Source organism: Rhinatrema bivittatum, chromosome 9, assembly GCF_901001135.1.
Source record: "Rhinatrema bivittatum chromosome 9, aRhiBiv1.1, whole genome shotgun sequence".
Lineage (NCBI taxonomy): Eukaryota > Metazoa > Chordata > Amphibia > Gymnophiona > Rhinatrematidae > Rhinatrema > Rhinatrema bivittatum.
In genome coordinates, this window is record NC_042623.1 from 47,861,924 (window position 1) to 47,881,382 (window position 19,459).

General features: G+C 46.9%; 1 protein-coding gene across 20 annotated transcripts in view; it reads left to right on the forward strand.

The window, feature by feature from the left end:
• The window catches only part of CADPS2 (calcium dependent secretion activator 2), a 1,612,018-nt gene that overhangs the window by 918,965 nt on the left and 673,594 nt on the right, over positions 1-19,459 (forward strand). For all 20 annotated transcript variants that reach the window (XM_029616598.1, XM_029616596.1, XM_029616606.1 and 17 more), the window contains one exon: positions 10,654-10,857. In XM_029616598.1, coding sequence (XP_029472458.1) covers positions 10,654-10,857 — 204 coding nt within the window. The remainder of the gene's footprint in view (positions 1-10,653; positions 10,858-19,459) is intronic.

Sequence of the window (19,459 nt, forward strand, 5' to 3'; positions counted from 1 at the left end):
AGGAAGCAGCACAGGCCATAGTTCATAAAGGCCTAGAGACTGGGAAACATGAAGTCACAGCGGCCTACGATAATTTTGAGACAGCTTACATAACAGCAGCTGCGGGAATTACTGCTAGACGATGGGCATGGCTTAAGGCCTCTGACCTTAGGCCTGAGGTCCAAGATAAGCTGGTTGACTTGCCATGTGTGGGAGATAACCTTTTTGGTTCAAAGGTCCAGGATGCTGTACAACAACTAAAAGAACATACAGAGACCTTACGTCAGTTGTCACAGGTTCCACAAGAAACCTCTACACAGCCTCCTTGTCATCCTCCTAGGAGAGAACCCAGACGCCCATACTACAGGCAAAGGCGATACTACCCCCAAGCCTCTAGGGGCAGGTCAACTAGGCCGCAACAGCGTTCCCAGGCCACACAACCGAGAACTACTTGCCCGCAACCTCCTCCACAGACAGGACCAGCTGCGGGCTTTTGAAATACAAACCAGAGAACAAATCCATATCCTAAATCCTCATCCAGACCTACCAGTAGGAGGCAGAGTATCCTATTTTCACAAAAATTGGCTAAGAATAACATCAGACCAATGGGTACTCTCCATAGTCTCTCGAGGTTACAAACTCAATTTCCTCTCAATTCCACGAGAATCTCCGCCGAGTTTCTTTCCACAACAAGATTCTCAGCTAATTCATCTATAAGCAGAATTATTCATCCTTCTGAGAGTCAGGGCTGTACAGCTAGTGCCCCGGACTCAGCAGGGCAGAGGATTCTACTCCCGTTATTTCCTCGTTCCAAAGAAAACCGGAGGCCTACGTCCCATCCTAGACCTCAGAAATCTCAACAGATTTCTGACAAAGGAAAAGTTCAGGATGGTTTCTCTAGGCACCATGCTTCCACTTCTTCAAACAGGAGATTGGCTTTGTTCTCTGGATCTTCAAGACACTTACTCTCACATTCCAATATTCCCTCCTCACCGCAAGTACCAGCGCTTCAAGGTGGGCCATCAACATTTCCAGTACAGAGTTCTGCCATTTGGACTGGCCTCTGCTCCAAGAGTATTCACCAAATGTCTGGAAGTAATAGCAGGACACTTGCACAAACAAAGTGTCCATGTTTTTCCATATCTAGACGACTGGCTTATCAGAAGTCAATCTCAACAAGGAGCTCTCACTTCTCTCAATTAAACAATTACTCTACTTTACTCCATGGGTTTTCTCATCAACTATCAAAAATCCCATCTCACTCCATCTCACCTACTTCAATTCATAGGTGCAGACTTGAACACTATCCTTTCGAGAGCCTTTCTATCCGTGGATCGGGCAAAGACACGTTCACTCCTGGTAAGATCCATTTACTCACAGAAACAAGCGACAGCTCATCAGTTTCTAACCTTACTAGGCCACATGGCCTCCACAGTTCATGTCACTCCTATGGCACGGCTTGCCTTGAGGGTTACCCAATGGACTCTAAGATCACAATGGATCCAAGCCATTCAACCACTACAATATCCAATTCAAGTGACCCACCAACTAAGATTTTCTCACAGGACAAGCAGGATGGTTGTCCTCACAAATGGGTGACATCGAGGATGGAGCCCACCACGGAAAACTTCTGTCAAAGTTTAAACAGAACTTTGACTGGCCCCTACTGGGCATGCCCAGCAAGGCACTGACCCTGCAGCCAGCAGGGGTCTCCCTTCAGTCTTCTTTTTTCCGCGCAGCAGTTGCCACGCGGTGAAAGGAGCTCTCTAACCACGTTCCTGACAGGAATTTGGAAGTTAATTTCCTAAGAAAATTTGCCCCTCAGGGGTCTCCCTTCGACAAATTTTTACTCATCTTACGGAACCCGGTAAGTTTTTTGCCTTTTTTCCATCGACTACCGTCGATTTTGGCCCTTGAGGCCTGTTGGCACTTACCGATCCCCAGCCTAAATTTTGGCTTCAGGCCATGGCAACGGGGTTCCGCCGTTGTCCGGATTGTACCCGGACTATGTCCATCACAGACCCCCACAGGGTTTGTGTAATGTGTTTGGGTAGTGAGCATGATGTCCTGACTTGCACCAAATGTGCCTTAATGACACCCAAGGGTCGCAAAGCCAGGATGGAGAAGATGGGGCTCCTCTTCCATGCACCCACCCCAACGCCATCGATAGCATCGACGTCATCGGAACCGTCCGCCATCGATTGCTTCTCGGCCGTCGACTCCCGTCCCTTCCCCGGATGGGCGAGGGGATCGGAAGGAAAAGCACCGCTATCGACGGCATAAGTCTCGGCCTGTCGAGGATCCACAGCCATCGACCTCTGCTCAAGCCGAGCCACCGACAAAGAAGCCGCGAACAGACCGGACACCCTCCACGTCTCGTTCGCCGGCATCGAGGAAACCCTCACCCTCCCGGGGTGCGGGGGCCGTGATCCCACCGGTTACGGTGGTCCCTCCGGCCCTGCCTCAGCCTCCCTCTCCCGTCGAGCCGGGTATGGTTACCCCTGGTCTCCGGGCAGAACTGGACCGGCTGGTCCAGGAGGCCATCGAGAAAGCGATGAAGAAATTGCAACCTCCATCGGCACCGTCTCCGGCACCGGTTCCAGTGCCGCCCCCGACACCGACACCGGCACCGGCTTCGCCACCGAGGAGGGAACCGACCACCGAGCCGTTGATACAAGCGCTAGCACCGCTACTGAGCCGCATGGAGGCGCTCATGACGGCCCTTCCATCGGTGATTCCAGTACCATCGACAACACCACCGTCTCCGACTGGATTTTCATCGGCAGGAGAAACACCGTTCCGGATTCCCCCTTCCGGGGTGGTTCCATCGGTGCCTTCTGGTATATCTCCACCGATATATCCTTCGGTTCCATCCATTCCACGCCAGGCACCGATTCCATCGGCAGCACCGAAGCCATCGATGCCATTTCTGGTTCCACCTACGGCACCGATTCCACCTCGGTTTCCATCGATGCCTTCAGAGCCTCAGCCAGGTCCATCAGGGCTACAAGCCCCACTTGATCCCTATGATACCTGGGGCGATGATGATGATACATCTTCTGACACAGATTTACCTTCGCCACCATCTCCTACAGAGAGTAGAAAAAGATCTCCTCCTGAGGATCTATCTTTCATTAATTTTGTGAAAGAAATCTCAGAAGTTGTACCTTTTCAACTACAATCTGAAGCTGATGACAGACACCAGATGATGGAACTCCTTCAATTTCTGGATGCTCCAAAAATCATCGCTTCCATCCCTATACACCAGGTGTTTTTGGATCTGCTCAAGAAAAACTGGGAATCTCCTTCATCAGTGTCCCCAGTTAACAAAAAAGCTGACTCCACCTACCTTGTCCAGTCAGCACCAGGTTTCCAAAAACCTCAACTGGATCATCGCTCTGTTGTGGTTGAGTCCGCGCAGAAGAAGGCCAAGCGTCTTAAGCCACACTCTTCTACCCCACCTACCAGGGACAACAAGTTCCTAGATAGTGTTGGACGGAAAGTCTATCATGGAGCTATGTTGATTTCACGCATAGCTTCATATCAACTTTACATGACTCAGTACAACAGAGCTATCCTTAAGCAGATGCAAGACTATGCTGACACGTTGCCAGACCAATACCAACCGCAGCTTCAAGCCCTTCTTCACAAGGGATTTGAGGCAGGGAAGCACGAGATAAGGACTGCCTACGACATATTCGATGCTTCCACAAAAGTTTCAGCCACAGCCATCTCAGCCAGACGTTGGGCTTGGTTAAAATCATCCAACCTTCGCCCAGAGGTTCAGGATCGTCTTGCTGATTTACCCTGCTTAGGCGATAATTTGTTTGGAGAGCAAATTCAGCAGATTGTGGCGGAGTTAAAAGACCACCATGAGACGTTGAAACAACTCTCATCTGTCCCACCTGAGCTGACCTCCAAGCAACCGCAAAAGAAAGACTCTAAGAAGTCATTCTTTCGACCACGCCGTTATTACCCTCCATCGGCCAGGCCTCGTCCAGCTCGATCCTCTACTAGGCCTCAGCCGCGTCAGCCTAGGAAACAAAGGCCTACTGTAGCCCCTCCTCCTGGGCCTGCGGCTGGCCTTTGACTCCCCTGTAGGGAACACATGCCAAACCCCTCTTCCGGACATCCCTGTAGGAGGTCGACTGTACCATTTTCTACAACCTTGGTTGCAGATCACCTCAGATCAGTGGGTGCTAACAATTATCGCACAGGGTTACCACCTCAACTTCATAACTCTTCCGGCAGACTCCCCGCCTCTTCAAGCGTGGAGTCTATCCACCCATTTGGCTCAATTACAACAGGAAGTATCCCTTCTTCTGCAATCAAATGCTATAGAACCCGTTCCTCCCTCTCAACGAGGCAAGGGATTCTATTCCAGATACTTCCTAATACCAAAGAAATCAGGGGGACTACGTCCCATTTTGGACCTTCGAGCCCTCAACAAATACCTTCAAAAAGAGAAGTTCAAAATGGTAACCCTAGGCGCGCTGCTCCCTCTGCTCCAAAGAGGGGATTGGCTGTGCTCTCTCGACCTCAAAGACGCTTATACCCATATTGCGATCACACAATCCCATCGCAAATATCTGCGGTTTCTAGTAGGCCACGAACATTATCAATACCGTGTCCTCCCTTTCGGTCTAGCTTCTGCCCCACGAGTCTTTACCAAATGTCTCGTAGTGGTAGCAGCATTCCTAAGGAAGGAAGGTGTCCACGTCTACCCCTACCTGGACGATTGGCTAATCAGGGCCTCCACCCAACAGATAGCTCAATCCTCCCTAAAATTGACAATTCAAACACTCCTTTCCTTAGGGTTTCTCGTCAATTACGAGAAATCTTGCTTAGTCCCATCTCAAACCTTATCCTTCATTGGAGCAGACTTGGACACCTTACAGGCAAAGGCTTACCTTCCTCTTCAGAGGGTCCACACCCTAATGTCCCTGGCTCGCCAGCTCCAGTCTCAGAACACTGCCACGGCTCGCCAGTTCCTCATTCTCCTAGGGCACATGGCATCCTCGGTTCAAGTCACTCCCATGACCCGACTAGCCATGAGAGTAACACAATGGACTCTACGACACCAATGGATTCAAGCTTTTCAGCCTCTGTCCTCCATAGTCACAGTCACACAAGCGCTGCGCCTATCCTTAACCTGGTGGACGACTCAGGTCAACCTCCTTCAGGGCTTACCCTTTCTTCCACCGGATCCGCAAGTAATCCTAACCACCGACGCTTCTCACATCGGTTGGGGAGCCCATGTGGACGCCTTTCAAACCCAAGGGTTATGGTCCAAAGAGGAAGCCGAACACCAGATCAATTTCCTGGAACTTCGAGCAATCCGCTATGCGCTCCGCACTTTCAAAGATCATCTCTTTCATCAGATAATCTTAATCCAGACGGACAACCAAGTGGCCATGTGGTACATAAACAAGCAGGGAGGCACAGGCTCCTTCCTTCTGTGTCAGGAAGCTGCGCAGATCTGGGCGGAAGCCCTCTCCCACTCCATGTACCTCAGGGCCACTTACCTGCCGGGAGTAGACAATGTATTGGCAGACCGGCTGAGCCGTGTCTTCCAACCACACGAGTGGTCACTCGATCCTCTGGTAGCGACCTCTCTGTTTCACAAGTGGGGTTCTCCCCGCATAGACCTCTTTGCGTCCCCTCAGAACCACAAAGTGGACGATTACTGCTCTCTCATTCGGAGCCAGCACTCTCGACCGAGGGATGCATTCTCCCTCAAGTGGACAACAGGTCTGCTCTATGCATTCCCTCCACTCCCTCTTGTGTCAAAGACTCTCGTGAAGCTACGCCAGGACGGAGGAACCATGATCCTGATAGCACCTTACTGGCCACGCCAAGTATGGTTTCCAATACTCCAGGATCTCTCCATCCGCAGGCACATTCCTCTGGGAAAGGACCCGCATCTGCTCACTCAAAACGACGGATGCCTCCTCCATCCCAACCTCCAAGTCTTGTCCCTGACGGCATGGATGTTGAAAGGTTAGTCCTTCAGCCTTTCAACCTTTCAGATTCCGTTTCTCGGGTCCTGATAGCTTCACGAAAGCCTTCCACAAGAAAGTCTTACTCATACAAATGGAAAAGGTACACATCATGGTGCACTTCTCAGTCCCTTGATCCCCTTTCCTGTCCAATCTCCAAATTCTTGGACTATTTATGGCATCTCTCTGAATCAGGTCTTAAAACCTCTTCTATCAGAATGCATGTCAGTGCGGTAGCCGCCTTCCATAAGGGTATTGGGGGTAATTCTATTTCAGTACAACCCCTAGTAACACGCTTTCTTAAGGGCTTGCTCCATCTAAAGCCGCCCTTGCGTCCTCCGGCCCCATCCTGGGACCTTAACCTGGTTCTTGGTCGTCTTATGAAACCTCCTTTCGAACCTCTGCACTCCTGTGACTTTAAATATCTCACTTGGAAAGTGTTATTCCTTTTGGCTATTACTTCAGCTCGCAGGGTTAGTGAATTGCAGGCCCTAGTTACCTATCCGCCTTACACTAAGCTCCTGCAGGACCGCGCGGTACTCCGCACTCATCCTAAATTTTTACCTAAGGTAGTTTCTGAGTTTCATATCAATCAATCCATCATACTACCTATCTTTTTTCCCAGGCCCCACTCCAACTCTGGAGAGCAGACCCTGCATACCCTAGACTGTAAACGAGCTCTAGCTTTTTACCTAGACCGTACAGTTTCCCATAGGAAGAGCACTCAATTATTCGTCTCTTTCCATCCTAATAAGTTGGGACAACCTGTGGGTAAGCAGGCTCTTTCTTCCTGGTTGGCGGACTGCATTTCTTTTTGCTATGAGCAAGCTGGCATTCCTTTTCAAGACCGTGTTAAAGCACACTCTGTGAGGGCCATGGCGACGTCAGTGGCACACCTTCGATCGGTGCCGCTTCCTGACATCTGCAAAGCTGCAACCTGGAGTTCTCTCCATACCTTTGCAGCCCATTATTGTTTGGACAAGGCTGGAAGACAGGACTCCATCTTCGGCCAGTCTGTCTTGCGTAACCTTTTTCCAACCTGATGTACCAACACCCTTCCACCTACCCGGTTGGGTGCGGATGCCCTTTCCCAAATTTCTCCTCACTTATTGTGCTTGCTGCACACCGTTGGGTACATTTGGTGCAAGTCGGGACATCCTCAGCTCGGTACTCACCCATTTGTGAGGACAACCATCCTGCTTGTCCTGTGAGAAAGCAAATGTTGCTTACCTGATGTAACAGGTGTTCTCACAGGACAGCAGGATGTTAGTCCTCACGAAACCCGCCCGCCTCCCCACGGTGTTGGGTTCGTTTTATTTTTACTTTCTAGGCACTGCCTGTAGCTTTGAAAATCAGACTGAAGGGAGACCCCTGCTGGCTGCAGGGTCAGTGCCTTGCTGGGCATGCCCAGTAGGGGCCAGTCAAAGTTCTGTTTAAACTTTGACAGAAGTTTTCCGTGGTGGGCTCCATCCTCGATGTCACCCATTTGTGAGGACTAACATCCTGCTGTCCTGTGAGAACACCTGTTACATCAGGTAAGCAACATTTGCAATCTCTACTTTGGTGGGCAAACATGGACAACTTGCGCAAAGGCCTACCTTTTCAGCAACCAGTCCCACAGATAACTTTAACTACAGATGCATCTACCTTAGGTTGGGGAGCTCACATAGACAATCTCCAAACCCAGGGTACTTGGGCAAAGCTCGAAGCAACTTTTCAAATCAATTTCCTGGAGCTTCGAGCTATACGTTATGCACTGCATGCGTTCAAGGACTGCCTTTCACACAAGACTGTTCTAATCCAAATGGACAACACAGTAGCCATGTGGTACATCAACAAACAGGGATGTACGGGCTCATATCTCCTTTGCCAAGAAGCTGTACAGATTTGGGCCTGGGCCCTAACACACTCAATGTCTCTCTGGGCCACTTATCTGGCAGGCATTCAAAATGTACTAGCGGATCGACTCAGTCGTCAATTCCATCCCACATGAATGGTCCCTGGATCCCTCAGCGACCAGGATTTTTCAACTGTGGGGTCAACCGACAATAGACCTCTTTGCGTCACACCTGAATCACGAAGTGGACAAATTTTGTTCCTTACACACACAGAAAAACCAGCCAGCCAAGGACGCCTTTGCTTGCCCTTGGAACTCAGGCCTACTATACGCGTATCCTCCGATACCGCTCATAACCAAAACTCTAGTGAAGCTACAACAGGGCAAGGGGTCCATGATACTCATAGCCCCATATTGGCCTCCACAAGTATGGTTTCCCACACTTCTAGACCTCTCAGTCAGTGATCCAATTCGTCTGGGAGTAGCTCCCACTCTCATAACTCAGGATCAGGGGCGGTTGCGCCATCCCAACCTTCAATCCCTATCCCTGACAGCATGGATGTTGAAAGCTTGATTTTACAACCACTCAACCTTTCATCCAATGTATCTCAAGTGCTTCTAGCTTCACGTAAACCTTCAACACGAAAAAACTATTCCTCGAAATGGAAAAGGTTTAGTCTGTGGTGCAGGCAAAAGAGTATTGATCCTTTCTTCTGCTCCACAGCTTCTCTACTAGACTACTTATACCATCTTTCAGACTCTGGTCTCCAGACTTCATCTGTAAGAGTACATTTAAGTGCAATCTCAGCTTACCATAGCAAGATGGGAGATGCACCTATTTCAACGCAACCTCTCGTCAGTAGATTTATGAGAGGTTTAACGCACCTTAAAACACCAATTCGACCACTCATAACGGAATGGGACCTGCATTTGGTTTTAACAAGACTCATGCATTCTCCTTTTGAACCCATAGATTCCTGTGATGTTAAATTTCTCTCATGGAAGACTATCTTCCTCATAGCCATTACATCAGCTAGAAGGGTTAGTGAGTTACAAGCACTTGTCACGTACTCACCCTATACAAAATTCCTACATGACAGAGTGGTTCTCCGTACACATCCAAAATTCCTTCCCAAAGTAATCACGGAATTCCACTTGAACCAATCCATAGTTTTACCCACATTCTTTCCGAGGCCTCATTCCCATCCAGGGGAATGAGCCTTACACACCTTGACTGTAAACGTGCGCTGGCTTTTTACTTAAACCACACTACAGTCCACAGAAAATCCACTTAACTGTTTATTTCTTATGATCCAAACAAACCGGGAAAAGCAGTGGGTAAACATACTCTATCCAACTGGTTAGCAGATTGCATACAGTTTTGCTATGAAAAAGCAGACCTTCCTCTCCAAGGGCGAGTAAAGGCACATTCAGTAAGAGCAATGTCAACCTCAGTAGCACACTATCGTTCAGTGCCAATCCTTGACATATGTAAAGCAGCAACATGGAGTTCTCTTCACACCTTTGCAGCTCATTACTGTTTGGACAAAGAAGGACGACAGGGTTCAGCCTATGTACAATCTGTCTTTAAGAACTTGTTTCCAGTTTAATCCCAACTCCTTCTACATCCAACCTGCTGTGATCTTCGGCTGACTCATTTTCACCAACAATTCTTCACCGTTGTTTCAATACACAATGACTCAGCCTCTAGCTTGCTAATCACCCATATGTGAGGACTAGCATCCTGCTTGTCCTGGGATAAAGCAAAATTGCTTACCTTGTAATAGGTGTTATCCCAGGACAGCAGGATATAGTCCTCATGAAACTCACCCGCCACCCCGCAGAGTTGGGTATGTTACCTTTTATTATTTTATTTTTGCTAAAGCATATTGCTACATATGAGACTGAAGAGAGACCCCTGTGGCAGAGAATATCATGGCATGCTGGGCATGCTCAGTGGCCTCACAGGGCCAGTCAAAAGTTTCTAGAAACTTTGACATAAAGTTTTCCCGCAATAGGGTTCCGTCAGTGATGTCACCCATATGTGAGTACTATATCCTGCTGTCCTGGGATAACACCTATTACACGGTAAGCAATTTTGCTATATCAGACTTCTTTCCTTCCCTTATAGACCCCAGTGTGTCACTTCTGCAGGACCCCCAAGCCCTGCTGGTTTTGACAGACAGTAGATCTGAACCTGAGCCTGCTGTATCAGAACGCTTCAGAACCTGCACTTTTAACTCAATTTAGTATTTTAAAAAATCATAGAATACTAATGTTAAATTAGCCCATATTGATTTTGTTCCCAATTTATCTTAGAATCTGATGCAAACAGAAAATTGACTGAATGGTATGTAATTGTCTATTTACACCACAACTGTAATTTTGAATTATTTCATTACAGTCCCAGGAAGAAAAGATTGTTGGTATTTTTTTTTAAACTGTACTTTATTTTCGTGCAGTAAACCATGTTGCCAATGTGCCAGTCAAATACTTCAGCAATAAGCAGTATAAGAAATGACCCAAGAATCTTCCTGAACAGAAGTGGCAGCAATTAATTTATTTGCAATTATTTCTACCCTACGCCCTGTAGTGTACGGGTCGGGTTACAATAAAATATACATAATATCCAGTCATAATTTGCAGAGAATACATCACATGGCATTTTTCTCTGCCAATTATATTTATGCCCTGAGATGGCATGCTAGGGGGCTGTCGATAACCCCAACTGCATGGCACATTGTTAGACAGTTGCTTTAAATCTAATTTAAATGAAAGAAGGAAAAATAAATTGATGTTGTACTTAGGTGACACACTCTTCTTTACCCATGTCTTCAGGTTTTCAGGGTGGTCGGATGTTCTTCAATGCTGTAAAAGAAGGAGATACGGTCATATTTGCCAGTGATGATGACCAGGATAGAATATTATGGGTACAAGCCATGTACAGAGCAACAGGCCAGTCATACAAACCCATCCCTTCAAGCAAAGCACAGAAGCAAAACCCAAAGGGAGCCCATGCCCAGATGGATGTGTCTCAGCTTTGTAAGGACTATTATTATTATGGTTATTATGATTATTATAACAAATATTATTAGTTGTGGTGTCAGAAGTGGGTTTTTTTTTAAATTACTTTTGTCACAGAAAAGCAGCTGGTTACTTCATTAAGATTAGGGAGGTTAATTTTATAAAGCTCACATCAGACTAAAGTTTGCATTTAGAAAGTACATACAGACTTTAGCCCAAATTTTTAAAGCAGACTTATGAACAAAAGTCCGTTTTGAAAATCAGTGGGTGTGTGCACACACAATTACACCTGCAGCTTAACAGGTATCAACGCTAGCCTGTAGCTTTACGTGCATACATTTCTAAAATCTAAAGTATGCATGTATATAGTCACCACTGCCCCAACATTCCCCCGGGAACGCTTCTTTTTCACGTAGATAAGCAGCTGAATTAGCCATGCTGTCTGGGTACGTCCTCCGAGCCACTAGGTGGCGGAGCTCTCAAAATCTAGGTAAATCTTTTAGCTAGCTACTCCCTCCCTCCTGTATTGTGACAGGATCATCTCAGGCTCCTCAGTCAAATTTTTTCTGGGCAACAGAGTGCACGGAGCTCTCTTCTTCTCCTCACAATTTACTTAGAAAACATATAATTAACACTTCAAAACATAAAGAAACAGAAATAGAGGAAAGGACAAAATAAAACAAATGAAATCTACTTCAGAAGACCTGCCCTCACGAGTCTGTTCTAACGTCTCGGGGCACCCCCTCCCCCCTCTCAGCGATTTAATGCCTGCACTTCAACGTCCTCGGTACACTTCCCAGTCCGGGCCAGTACCGAGTGGAGCCCGAGGGAGGGGCGCTACATCGATTGTAAATCAACTCACGGACAGAAAAGGACTTGACTCCACGCAGGCACGCCAAGACATGACTTCGTGGGCCCGATTGGGCAGTTTCCCCCTTTCTAATTCTAGCTCTTCGGTAGCCTTCCCGGTTCAGCGGGTCCGGCTCAGAGTTGAGTCCTTGGGATCCTGATGAACAGAGCAGAAAGTGCTCCACAGCACCGAAGGAGCGTCTGTATCGGCACAGGCGCCGGACGCGCCAACCTTCTACGGGCACTGGGCTCGTCGACCAACGACGCAGGTGCTGGGTGCGCCACCCAAATGGTGCAGGTGCCTGGCACACCGACCATCGGTGCAGTTGCTGCACGCGCCGACCGAGCCGGCCTTCTACACAGGCGCCGGATGTGCTGCCATTGCCGCAGGCTTCAGGCACACGACCGTCGGCGCAGTTGCCGGGCGCGCTGACCTTCTACGCAGGTGTCGGGTGCGTCACCCAATGCCGCAGGCGCCGGGCACATCGACCAATGGCGCAGGTGCCGGACACGCCCCCATCAGCACAGGCGCCTGGGGCGCCGACCATAGGCGCAGTTGCCGGGCGCGCTAACCATAGACGCAGGTGCTGGTCGTGCTGATCATGTGCCAAACATCGGCGCAGGCATCGGGCGCACTGACCAATGATGCAGGCACTGGGCGCGCCAACCTTTGGTGCAGGCGCTGGGTCATCGACATGCATGCGCCGGCGCATCAACACAGTGCGTCTGCTGGTGCATACACGCAAAACATCCGCCGGGACTAGAACTCCTGCAGGTTCATCAAGACACCCAGCCTGTCAGCAGGTATGACTCAGGGAGTCGTTCAGCGTTACACCGGCATGTTTTATTTACAAATCACAAGACGTTGACAGCTCGCCGACTATTGGCGCAGACTTTGCATGCACCATCGGTAGAGTGGACATTGGCGCCGAGGGCACCAGGACATCGCTATGGAAGCCAGGCACTTCAGGTCACCGATGCGGGCGCCAAGTACCAAAAAAAAAAAAATCAGTGCAGATGGTAGCACAGTCTCCATCGAACATGAGCGCTTCCAAGACTTGAGGGACACTCAGAATCACCAACGCATCCACATAAATAAGCAACATGCCCACGAGCAAGCCAACACGCTACCCCGACGGCTGGCTACCAGTTCAATTGGGGCGCACCGGCGCGTGGTCCTGCTGCGTCGACAGATCAGTCCTGCATTGCAGCGTTAAGTCGCATGTGATAGTGTGGCCAAGTACCTCGCTGCCAAGGTGGCTGCATCTCATACGATGCATCTGCCCCGCTGGACATCATGGTTATTTGCCCTTTGGCGCCGTGAATCCTTTCTCTTCTCTCAGCTCTTCAAAGTGGATTACATTCAAGTACGGTGTATATTTCCCTATCCCCTGAGATTTACAATCTAAGTTTGTACCTACGGCAATGGAAGGTAAAGTATCTTGCCCAAGATCACAAGGAGTGACTGTGAGACTTGAACCCTGGTCTTATAGTTCATAGCCCTCTGCTCTAACTGCCAGGCTACTCCTCCACTCCACTTGGCTATTAACAACCCTCCATGAGGGCACGCATGGCCTTCGAGGACTCATAATGCACCAGAAGGCTCCAGTTCCCTCTGCTGTCTGCCCATACAGAGATCTTCTTCAGGTTCTCCAATGGGGAGTGCTACTTTCTCTGCGACTGCGGCTCACTCCCTACTACACTACTTGGTGAGAACTCTCCTTCGACGGATCCATTTTTTCTGCCTCGCACTGAAAACAGGCAAGGGGAGATCCCGCCTACGGATGACTATCTTCCTCACAAAAAAAAAAAAAAAAAAGGGGGGGGGTCTCACCTTCTTATAGCCCCCAGCCTTGGGGTCATTGAATGTCTTAGTTCGCTAAACGGGCACTCCAATATCCTCTACTATTACGTCACTGGAGAAGGTAATATTTTTGTGAATTGTAGTCTTCCACACAAGACTCCAGTTTCTAAAGCTCTAAAGTTTCTCTCCTAGAACATGGGATACTTATATGCAGATAAGCTGGTTTCAATAATCTCCACAGCTAAAAAAAAAATAAAAAATAATAATAATAATAATTGTGCATCCTGCCATTTCTTGCCAGGGATAAGCACAGTATTCTCTCGAATGCTGACCACCCTGGCCTTCCTGCATTCTTATGTGTACCGCACCGACAGACACAATCGAGTCTTTTAATTAAGTTATCCTTGCCGACTGCACAATGCAATTGCAAGTTACGTGCAATGAACATCCTTCTTTCACCAATGTGCATAGAAACTAAAACTCATGTCTCGGCCGTAGCTGATCCATCAAACTGGAGGTTGAACGAATTTCCTCTATATCATACTGACCAGGTTACATTTCCTGTCCCACTGGTGTCGACTTCAACTTTCAGTTTCACAGGAAACGCGGCGTTCTCCAACTTCTGCCAGCTTCCAGGAGCCGTCGGGGAATTTCTTAGACTCCCTATTTCCCACTACCTTTAGTGGGAAGCGGTCTCTTCTACTTGTTCTGTCCTAAACAACAGATCAACCCGTACTTACTCTTCATTTTCTATACAGACCGATTTCTTCCATTTTTCATCTTCGCCGCACTTGTGCTGCCTTTCCCCGCTCTAACCTTCATTAATACTGCTCCGCTTGACATGCAGGACTATAGCCTCCGTCAATCCGGAATAGGAATTCTCATAGAGAGTCCCTACTGATTAAAGAATCCTCGCCAAGGATTGCGCAGTGGTACTTCTTTCGACAACATAGTATCATGATCTTTCCTACCTGAAGGACTACCTGTCCGTGACTGTTAGCCAAGACACCCTTGTGATTATTTCTTTAACTTGATCCTCACCATCTAGACAAATCCTGGCCGTCCTAGATCACGTTACAATATCCATCTATGTGATCCCGCATACACACCTGTATATGCGTCGCCTGCAATGGAAGCTAAGGACCTAATGGATTCAATTTCTCCATCCATTGTTTGCCCGTTACCCTCACCAACAGCATAAAAAAACTACCTTCGGTGGTGACTACTCCCGTCAACTTTCAAATGGGCACATTCTTAAATTCCTTACGACATCAGATAATACTCACCACAGGCGTGTTCCCCAGCGGCTGGGGAACTCAACTAGGCCAATTATCAACACAGGATCTATGGACCACATATAATCGTTCGCAACACATGAACCTATGAAAACTCAAGTCGGTGAGAAATGCCTTTTGAGCCTTCGGAGACTCCCTACGTGGGAAGATAGTAATGATTCATTTAAAACAACCAAATCACAATGTTCTACATAAACAGACAAAGGGTCAGGTTCTTGAAACCTTTACAAGGAAGCACTCCAGATACTGGAGTGGGCTCATCAATGATCAATTTCTCTTCAAACAACTTATCTGCCCAGAATCCAAACTCCAGTGCAGACAGGCTCAGCAGAATATTTCATCCCCACGAATGTGAATTATACCAGAAGGTGGCTCAACACATATTCTCAATTGGGAGCCATCCTCCCCTTGACCTGTTGTAACAGGAGACTATAGAAAACTGAAAACCTTCTCGGTTTCCCAAGCCCACAGAGAGTCGCTCCACATGTTTTTTCTAGTCAATGGGGCTAACAACCTATGGTATGCGCTCCCTCCGATACCACTCATCTCTCGTACAATCCAGAGATGCATCGCAGACCAAGCAAATCTGATCTCGATCACGCCAGTGTGGCGACGCAACCATGGCGCAGCTACTTACTGCACCTATCAATCTGCGACCCAATTCCACGGGATAGCAGCCCTCAACTACTCATTCTTCACTTCTCCCTACGCCTCACGGCATGGAGATTGGTCAAGTCACATAACACCTAAACACTATTCTGATCTTCAGCACATGTTACTGTCCTCGGGACAACTGTCAACCAGACTCCATAACAACAAAAATGTCACGCTATGCTTCTTGGTGTTCAACAATGGGTATTAACCCGTTAACTGCCCACCTGAACGGCTTCTCTCCTACCTTCATCTACTCTGCAGTGAGGGCCTTGCTATTTCCTCACCCCGTGTTCCTTTACACGCTTTAGCGGATTACCACATTCATCTCAATGGAGAGCCCATTTCACATCATAAACTAGTCCCAGATTCCTGAAAGGAATATTCCACCCACGTCCACCTTTACATAAACCATCAGTGCCATGGGAAGTTTCTATGATCATTGAATACCTAATTCTTCCACCCCTTTGAACCATTAGACACTTGTCACCTTCGATATTTCTCATGGGAAGTACTTCCATGGAAAGGTGATTTCAACTTTCCACATTAACTAAACCATCACCGTACCCACTTTCCATTCAAATCCTCATGCGAATGGGAATGAGAGAAAACTCCATACTTTGGACTGTACACGTGCACTAAACTACTACAAACAGCGCACTCATTCACCTGACAGACCTTCACAGTTCTTTCTATAGTTCAACCCGAACACCCAGGGACTTCCAGTAGCAAAATGCACTCTATCTCTGTCGATATCGAACTATATTCAGTTTGCTATCACCAACGATAGCAAACTTTACCTACGAATCCAAAGACACACCGGGAATGTGCAATTGCACCTCAATGGCCCATTTACCTGTGGTTCCCATTATAGACTTCGATACAGTAATAGCATAGTCATCGCTGCGCACTTTCACATCCCATTACTGTTTCGATAAACAAACTGCGGATGATGCGTTAATAGGACTGACTATCCTGCAGAAGAGCACTTGTTCCTCATACATAGCCTTCATAGAAACTGTCCGCCTCATTCTCCCGTATTGAGCGAATATACCAAATTACACACATTAACAGCTTAATACATCAACTGGGGACTCCCAGACAGCATGGCTAATTCAGCTGCTTATCTACGTGAAAAGAGCAAGTTTGCTTACCTTAAACGGTGTTTTCCGTAGATAGCAGATGAATTAGCCATGTTGTCTGGGTACGTCCTCCGTGCCACTAGGTGGCGGAGCTCTCAAAGTCTAGTTAAATCTTTTAGCTAGGTACTCCCTCCCTCCTGTATTGTGACAGGATCATCTCAGGCTCCTCAGTCAGTATCAAAGCAAGGTAGGTATGCTAGAACTGTCTGGGGAGGCGGGCAGGTCAGCATGGCTAATTCATCTGCTATCTACGGAAAACACCGTTTATGGTAAGCAAACTTGCTCTTCTAGCGCATGTAAAAGTATATGTAAAATTGCTTTAGTGCATACTGTTTTGTGTGTAACTCGCAATAGCAATTTTCAAAAGCCCATTCATGCATGTCTCAAATCGAAATGTAAACATAGTTTGCATATTCATTTTTTAGGCATCAAAATGATCACACATTGGGTTATATTAAGGAAACTGGTGTGGTTTTAATCAAAATAAAATTCTTAATGTATTTTCTGAAAGAACTGAAGGTACAGTAAGTAAGATGTTTCTACATCTTCACATATAAATATTTAAAAAAAATTAAAATGGGTTATTCACAATAAGATGCTAATGCTACATTGTGAATACTAACTATTATCCCCTTATGATACTTCTGCTTTATAATTTGGCATGTTATGTAATACTATGCCTTTATGAGAGTTATCAGCTGCTTCTAATGGTCTTTATTTAAAGTAAATCCATCATAGTATTAATATCTAAACATTTTGAAAGTATTTTAGGGTGCCAAATAGAATTCTGCATTACCCTTGTGGATTTTAGACTTTGCTGCTTCATAGTGCATAGAGTGAAACAAAAAAGCAACCTGTTTTAAATGGGGTCCTTAAAGTTCATGCGTATATTACAAGTGTAATGTATGAGAAATATGGGCCAGGCTTGGGGTTGTGGGGTTTTTGTTTTATTTTGTTTTGTTTTTAACAGGAGGCTTAATTCTCCTACTTTTGGTAATGGTGATAATGTTGTTGTGTACCCATTTGAGTTGATTGGCAGGGCCCCTGCCCTTATCATGTTATCAGTCTTAGCCAAAAGGCCAAGAAGGGGGTCATCCTCTCCTCGTGGCTTAGACCTTATATTTGATCTTATACAAAAGAGGCTGAGAAGCAATCATGCATTCAGAACACATAGCATCTTTATAAACAGAATAAATTATAATGGACAACCATTAAAGCTGAAGTATGAAGATTTAACTAACATGGAATTAGAGCATTGCGTAAGGTCAGCAACTCTCTTTTTGACCATTGAGAGACTGAGCAGTTGTGCCTTTTATTTTTTTTTTTTACTCTGATTCCAGTGAATATAAGGACTTCTAGTTCTGCTAGGGACACAGCACTATAAAGCACAGGCTCAAGGATTGAGTAGTTAAAAAGCAGGATTGAATTATATTGTACTTAATGGTCTGGAATGATTTGGGATGTTGATTTTGGAAATCAACACGTAATGCCAATTGAAGGTCCTGATTTTATACCTTGCAAGGCAATAGTTTTTAATTTTATTTAAAAAAAAAAGATATATGAAAAGTTAAAATCATAAATTCCTCCAATAAAAACATGTTGATTTTGTATTTAAAGAGAGCGAAAAAAAATTACTACAGATGTTTATTACAACAATGGTTGCAGTCAGGCCCAGATTTAGGCATCGACAACATAGTTAACTGCCTCTGGTGCCAAATTTTGATAGATCTTGGAGCGACGCTGCCATCTAGGTCTCACCCTGCCATGCCACTTGTCATACCTGCCCTTGCAGCAGCAACTCCAAATACAAATTTCTGCTGCACAGCCTGCAAGTCACACATCAGTCATTCACAGGCCCTACTGCAGGCCCAACCCTTCAGGTGGGTTTCCATGGTAACAGGAAGCCCTTACAGAAGGAGAGGTACAGCCTGTGAATGAGTACAGGCTGCTCACAGGCTCCACAGCAGAATTTTCTTCTTGGAGTTGCGCTGCTGCTACTCTACATGGTGAGCGATGCAGTGCTAGGAGGTGAAGGGGAAGGCCTGGAGAGGGAGGGATCTAAGCAAGAGCAATCCAGAATGGGGATCCTTTGTCCACACTTATGACTTTAGGATGGATGGGAATTGATCCCCCCCTTGCCCCATTGCCTATGGCACCCATAATTTAAATCTGGTTCTGGCTGCAGTAAATTCATTACAATAACTGATGATTCTTACACATTTCAAAAGCCAAAGGTAGTACAGCATTAAAGAATACATATGTTTCTCTAATCTACTTTGTCTCATTTAAGAATACCTTTTTTTTTAATAAAAACTGCTAAACATGAAACTCAATGAGTTTTGGCCTTGTAATATTACATGTTGAGAAAATGGATATGTCTGCTAAAAATATAAGGGTCGATTTTAAGGCTTGCGGTTCCTGGCGCTCATATGTGGATACATCGATTTTTAGAACATGCACACATCTCTGCACGCGTTATAACATATGATATCCACGCGCACATGCATGCACCAATTTTATAATTGGTGCAGGCAGGTTCACACTTGCGTGCGCAATGGGGGGATTTTGTAAAGAAGCGTGCGGTGACACAGTAGTGCCTCTCCCAGTCCACTCCAATTAAGGAGCAAACTGGGAGGGAACTTCCCTATATCCCTACCTAACCTTCCTACCTTTTCCCCTCTCCTCTCCTCTCCTCCCCGACCCCTAACACCTACCTACCTCCCCTATTTTTTTTTTGTTTTATAACTTACCTGCTTTGATGAGCAGAAATAAGTTACGTGCGCCGGCCAGCTGCCAGCGCGCGTTTCCCCGGGACAGGGCCTAATGACCGTTGTCCTGGTCGGCCTCCGCCCCCCCAAGCCCGCCACTTTAACATAGCC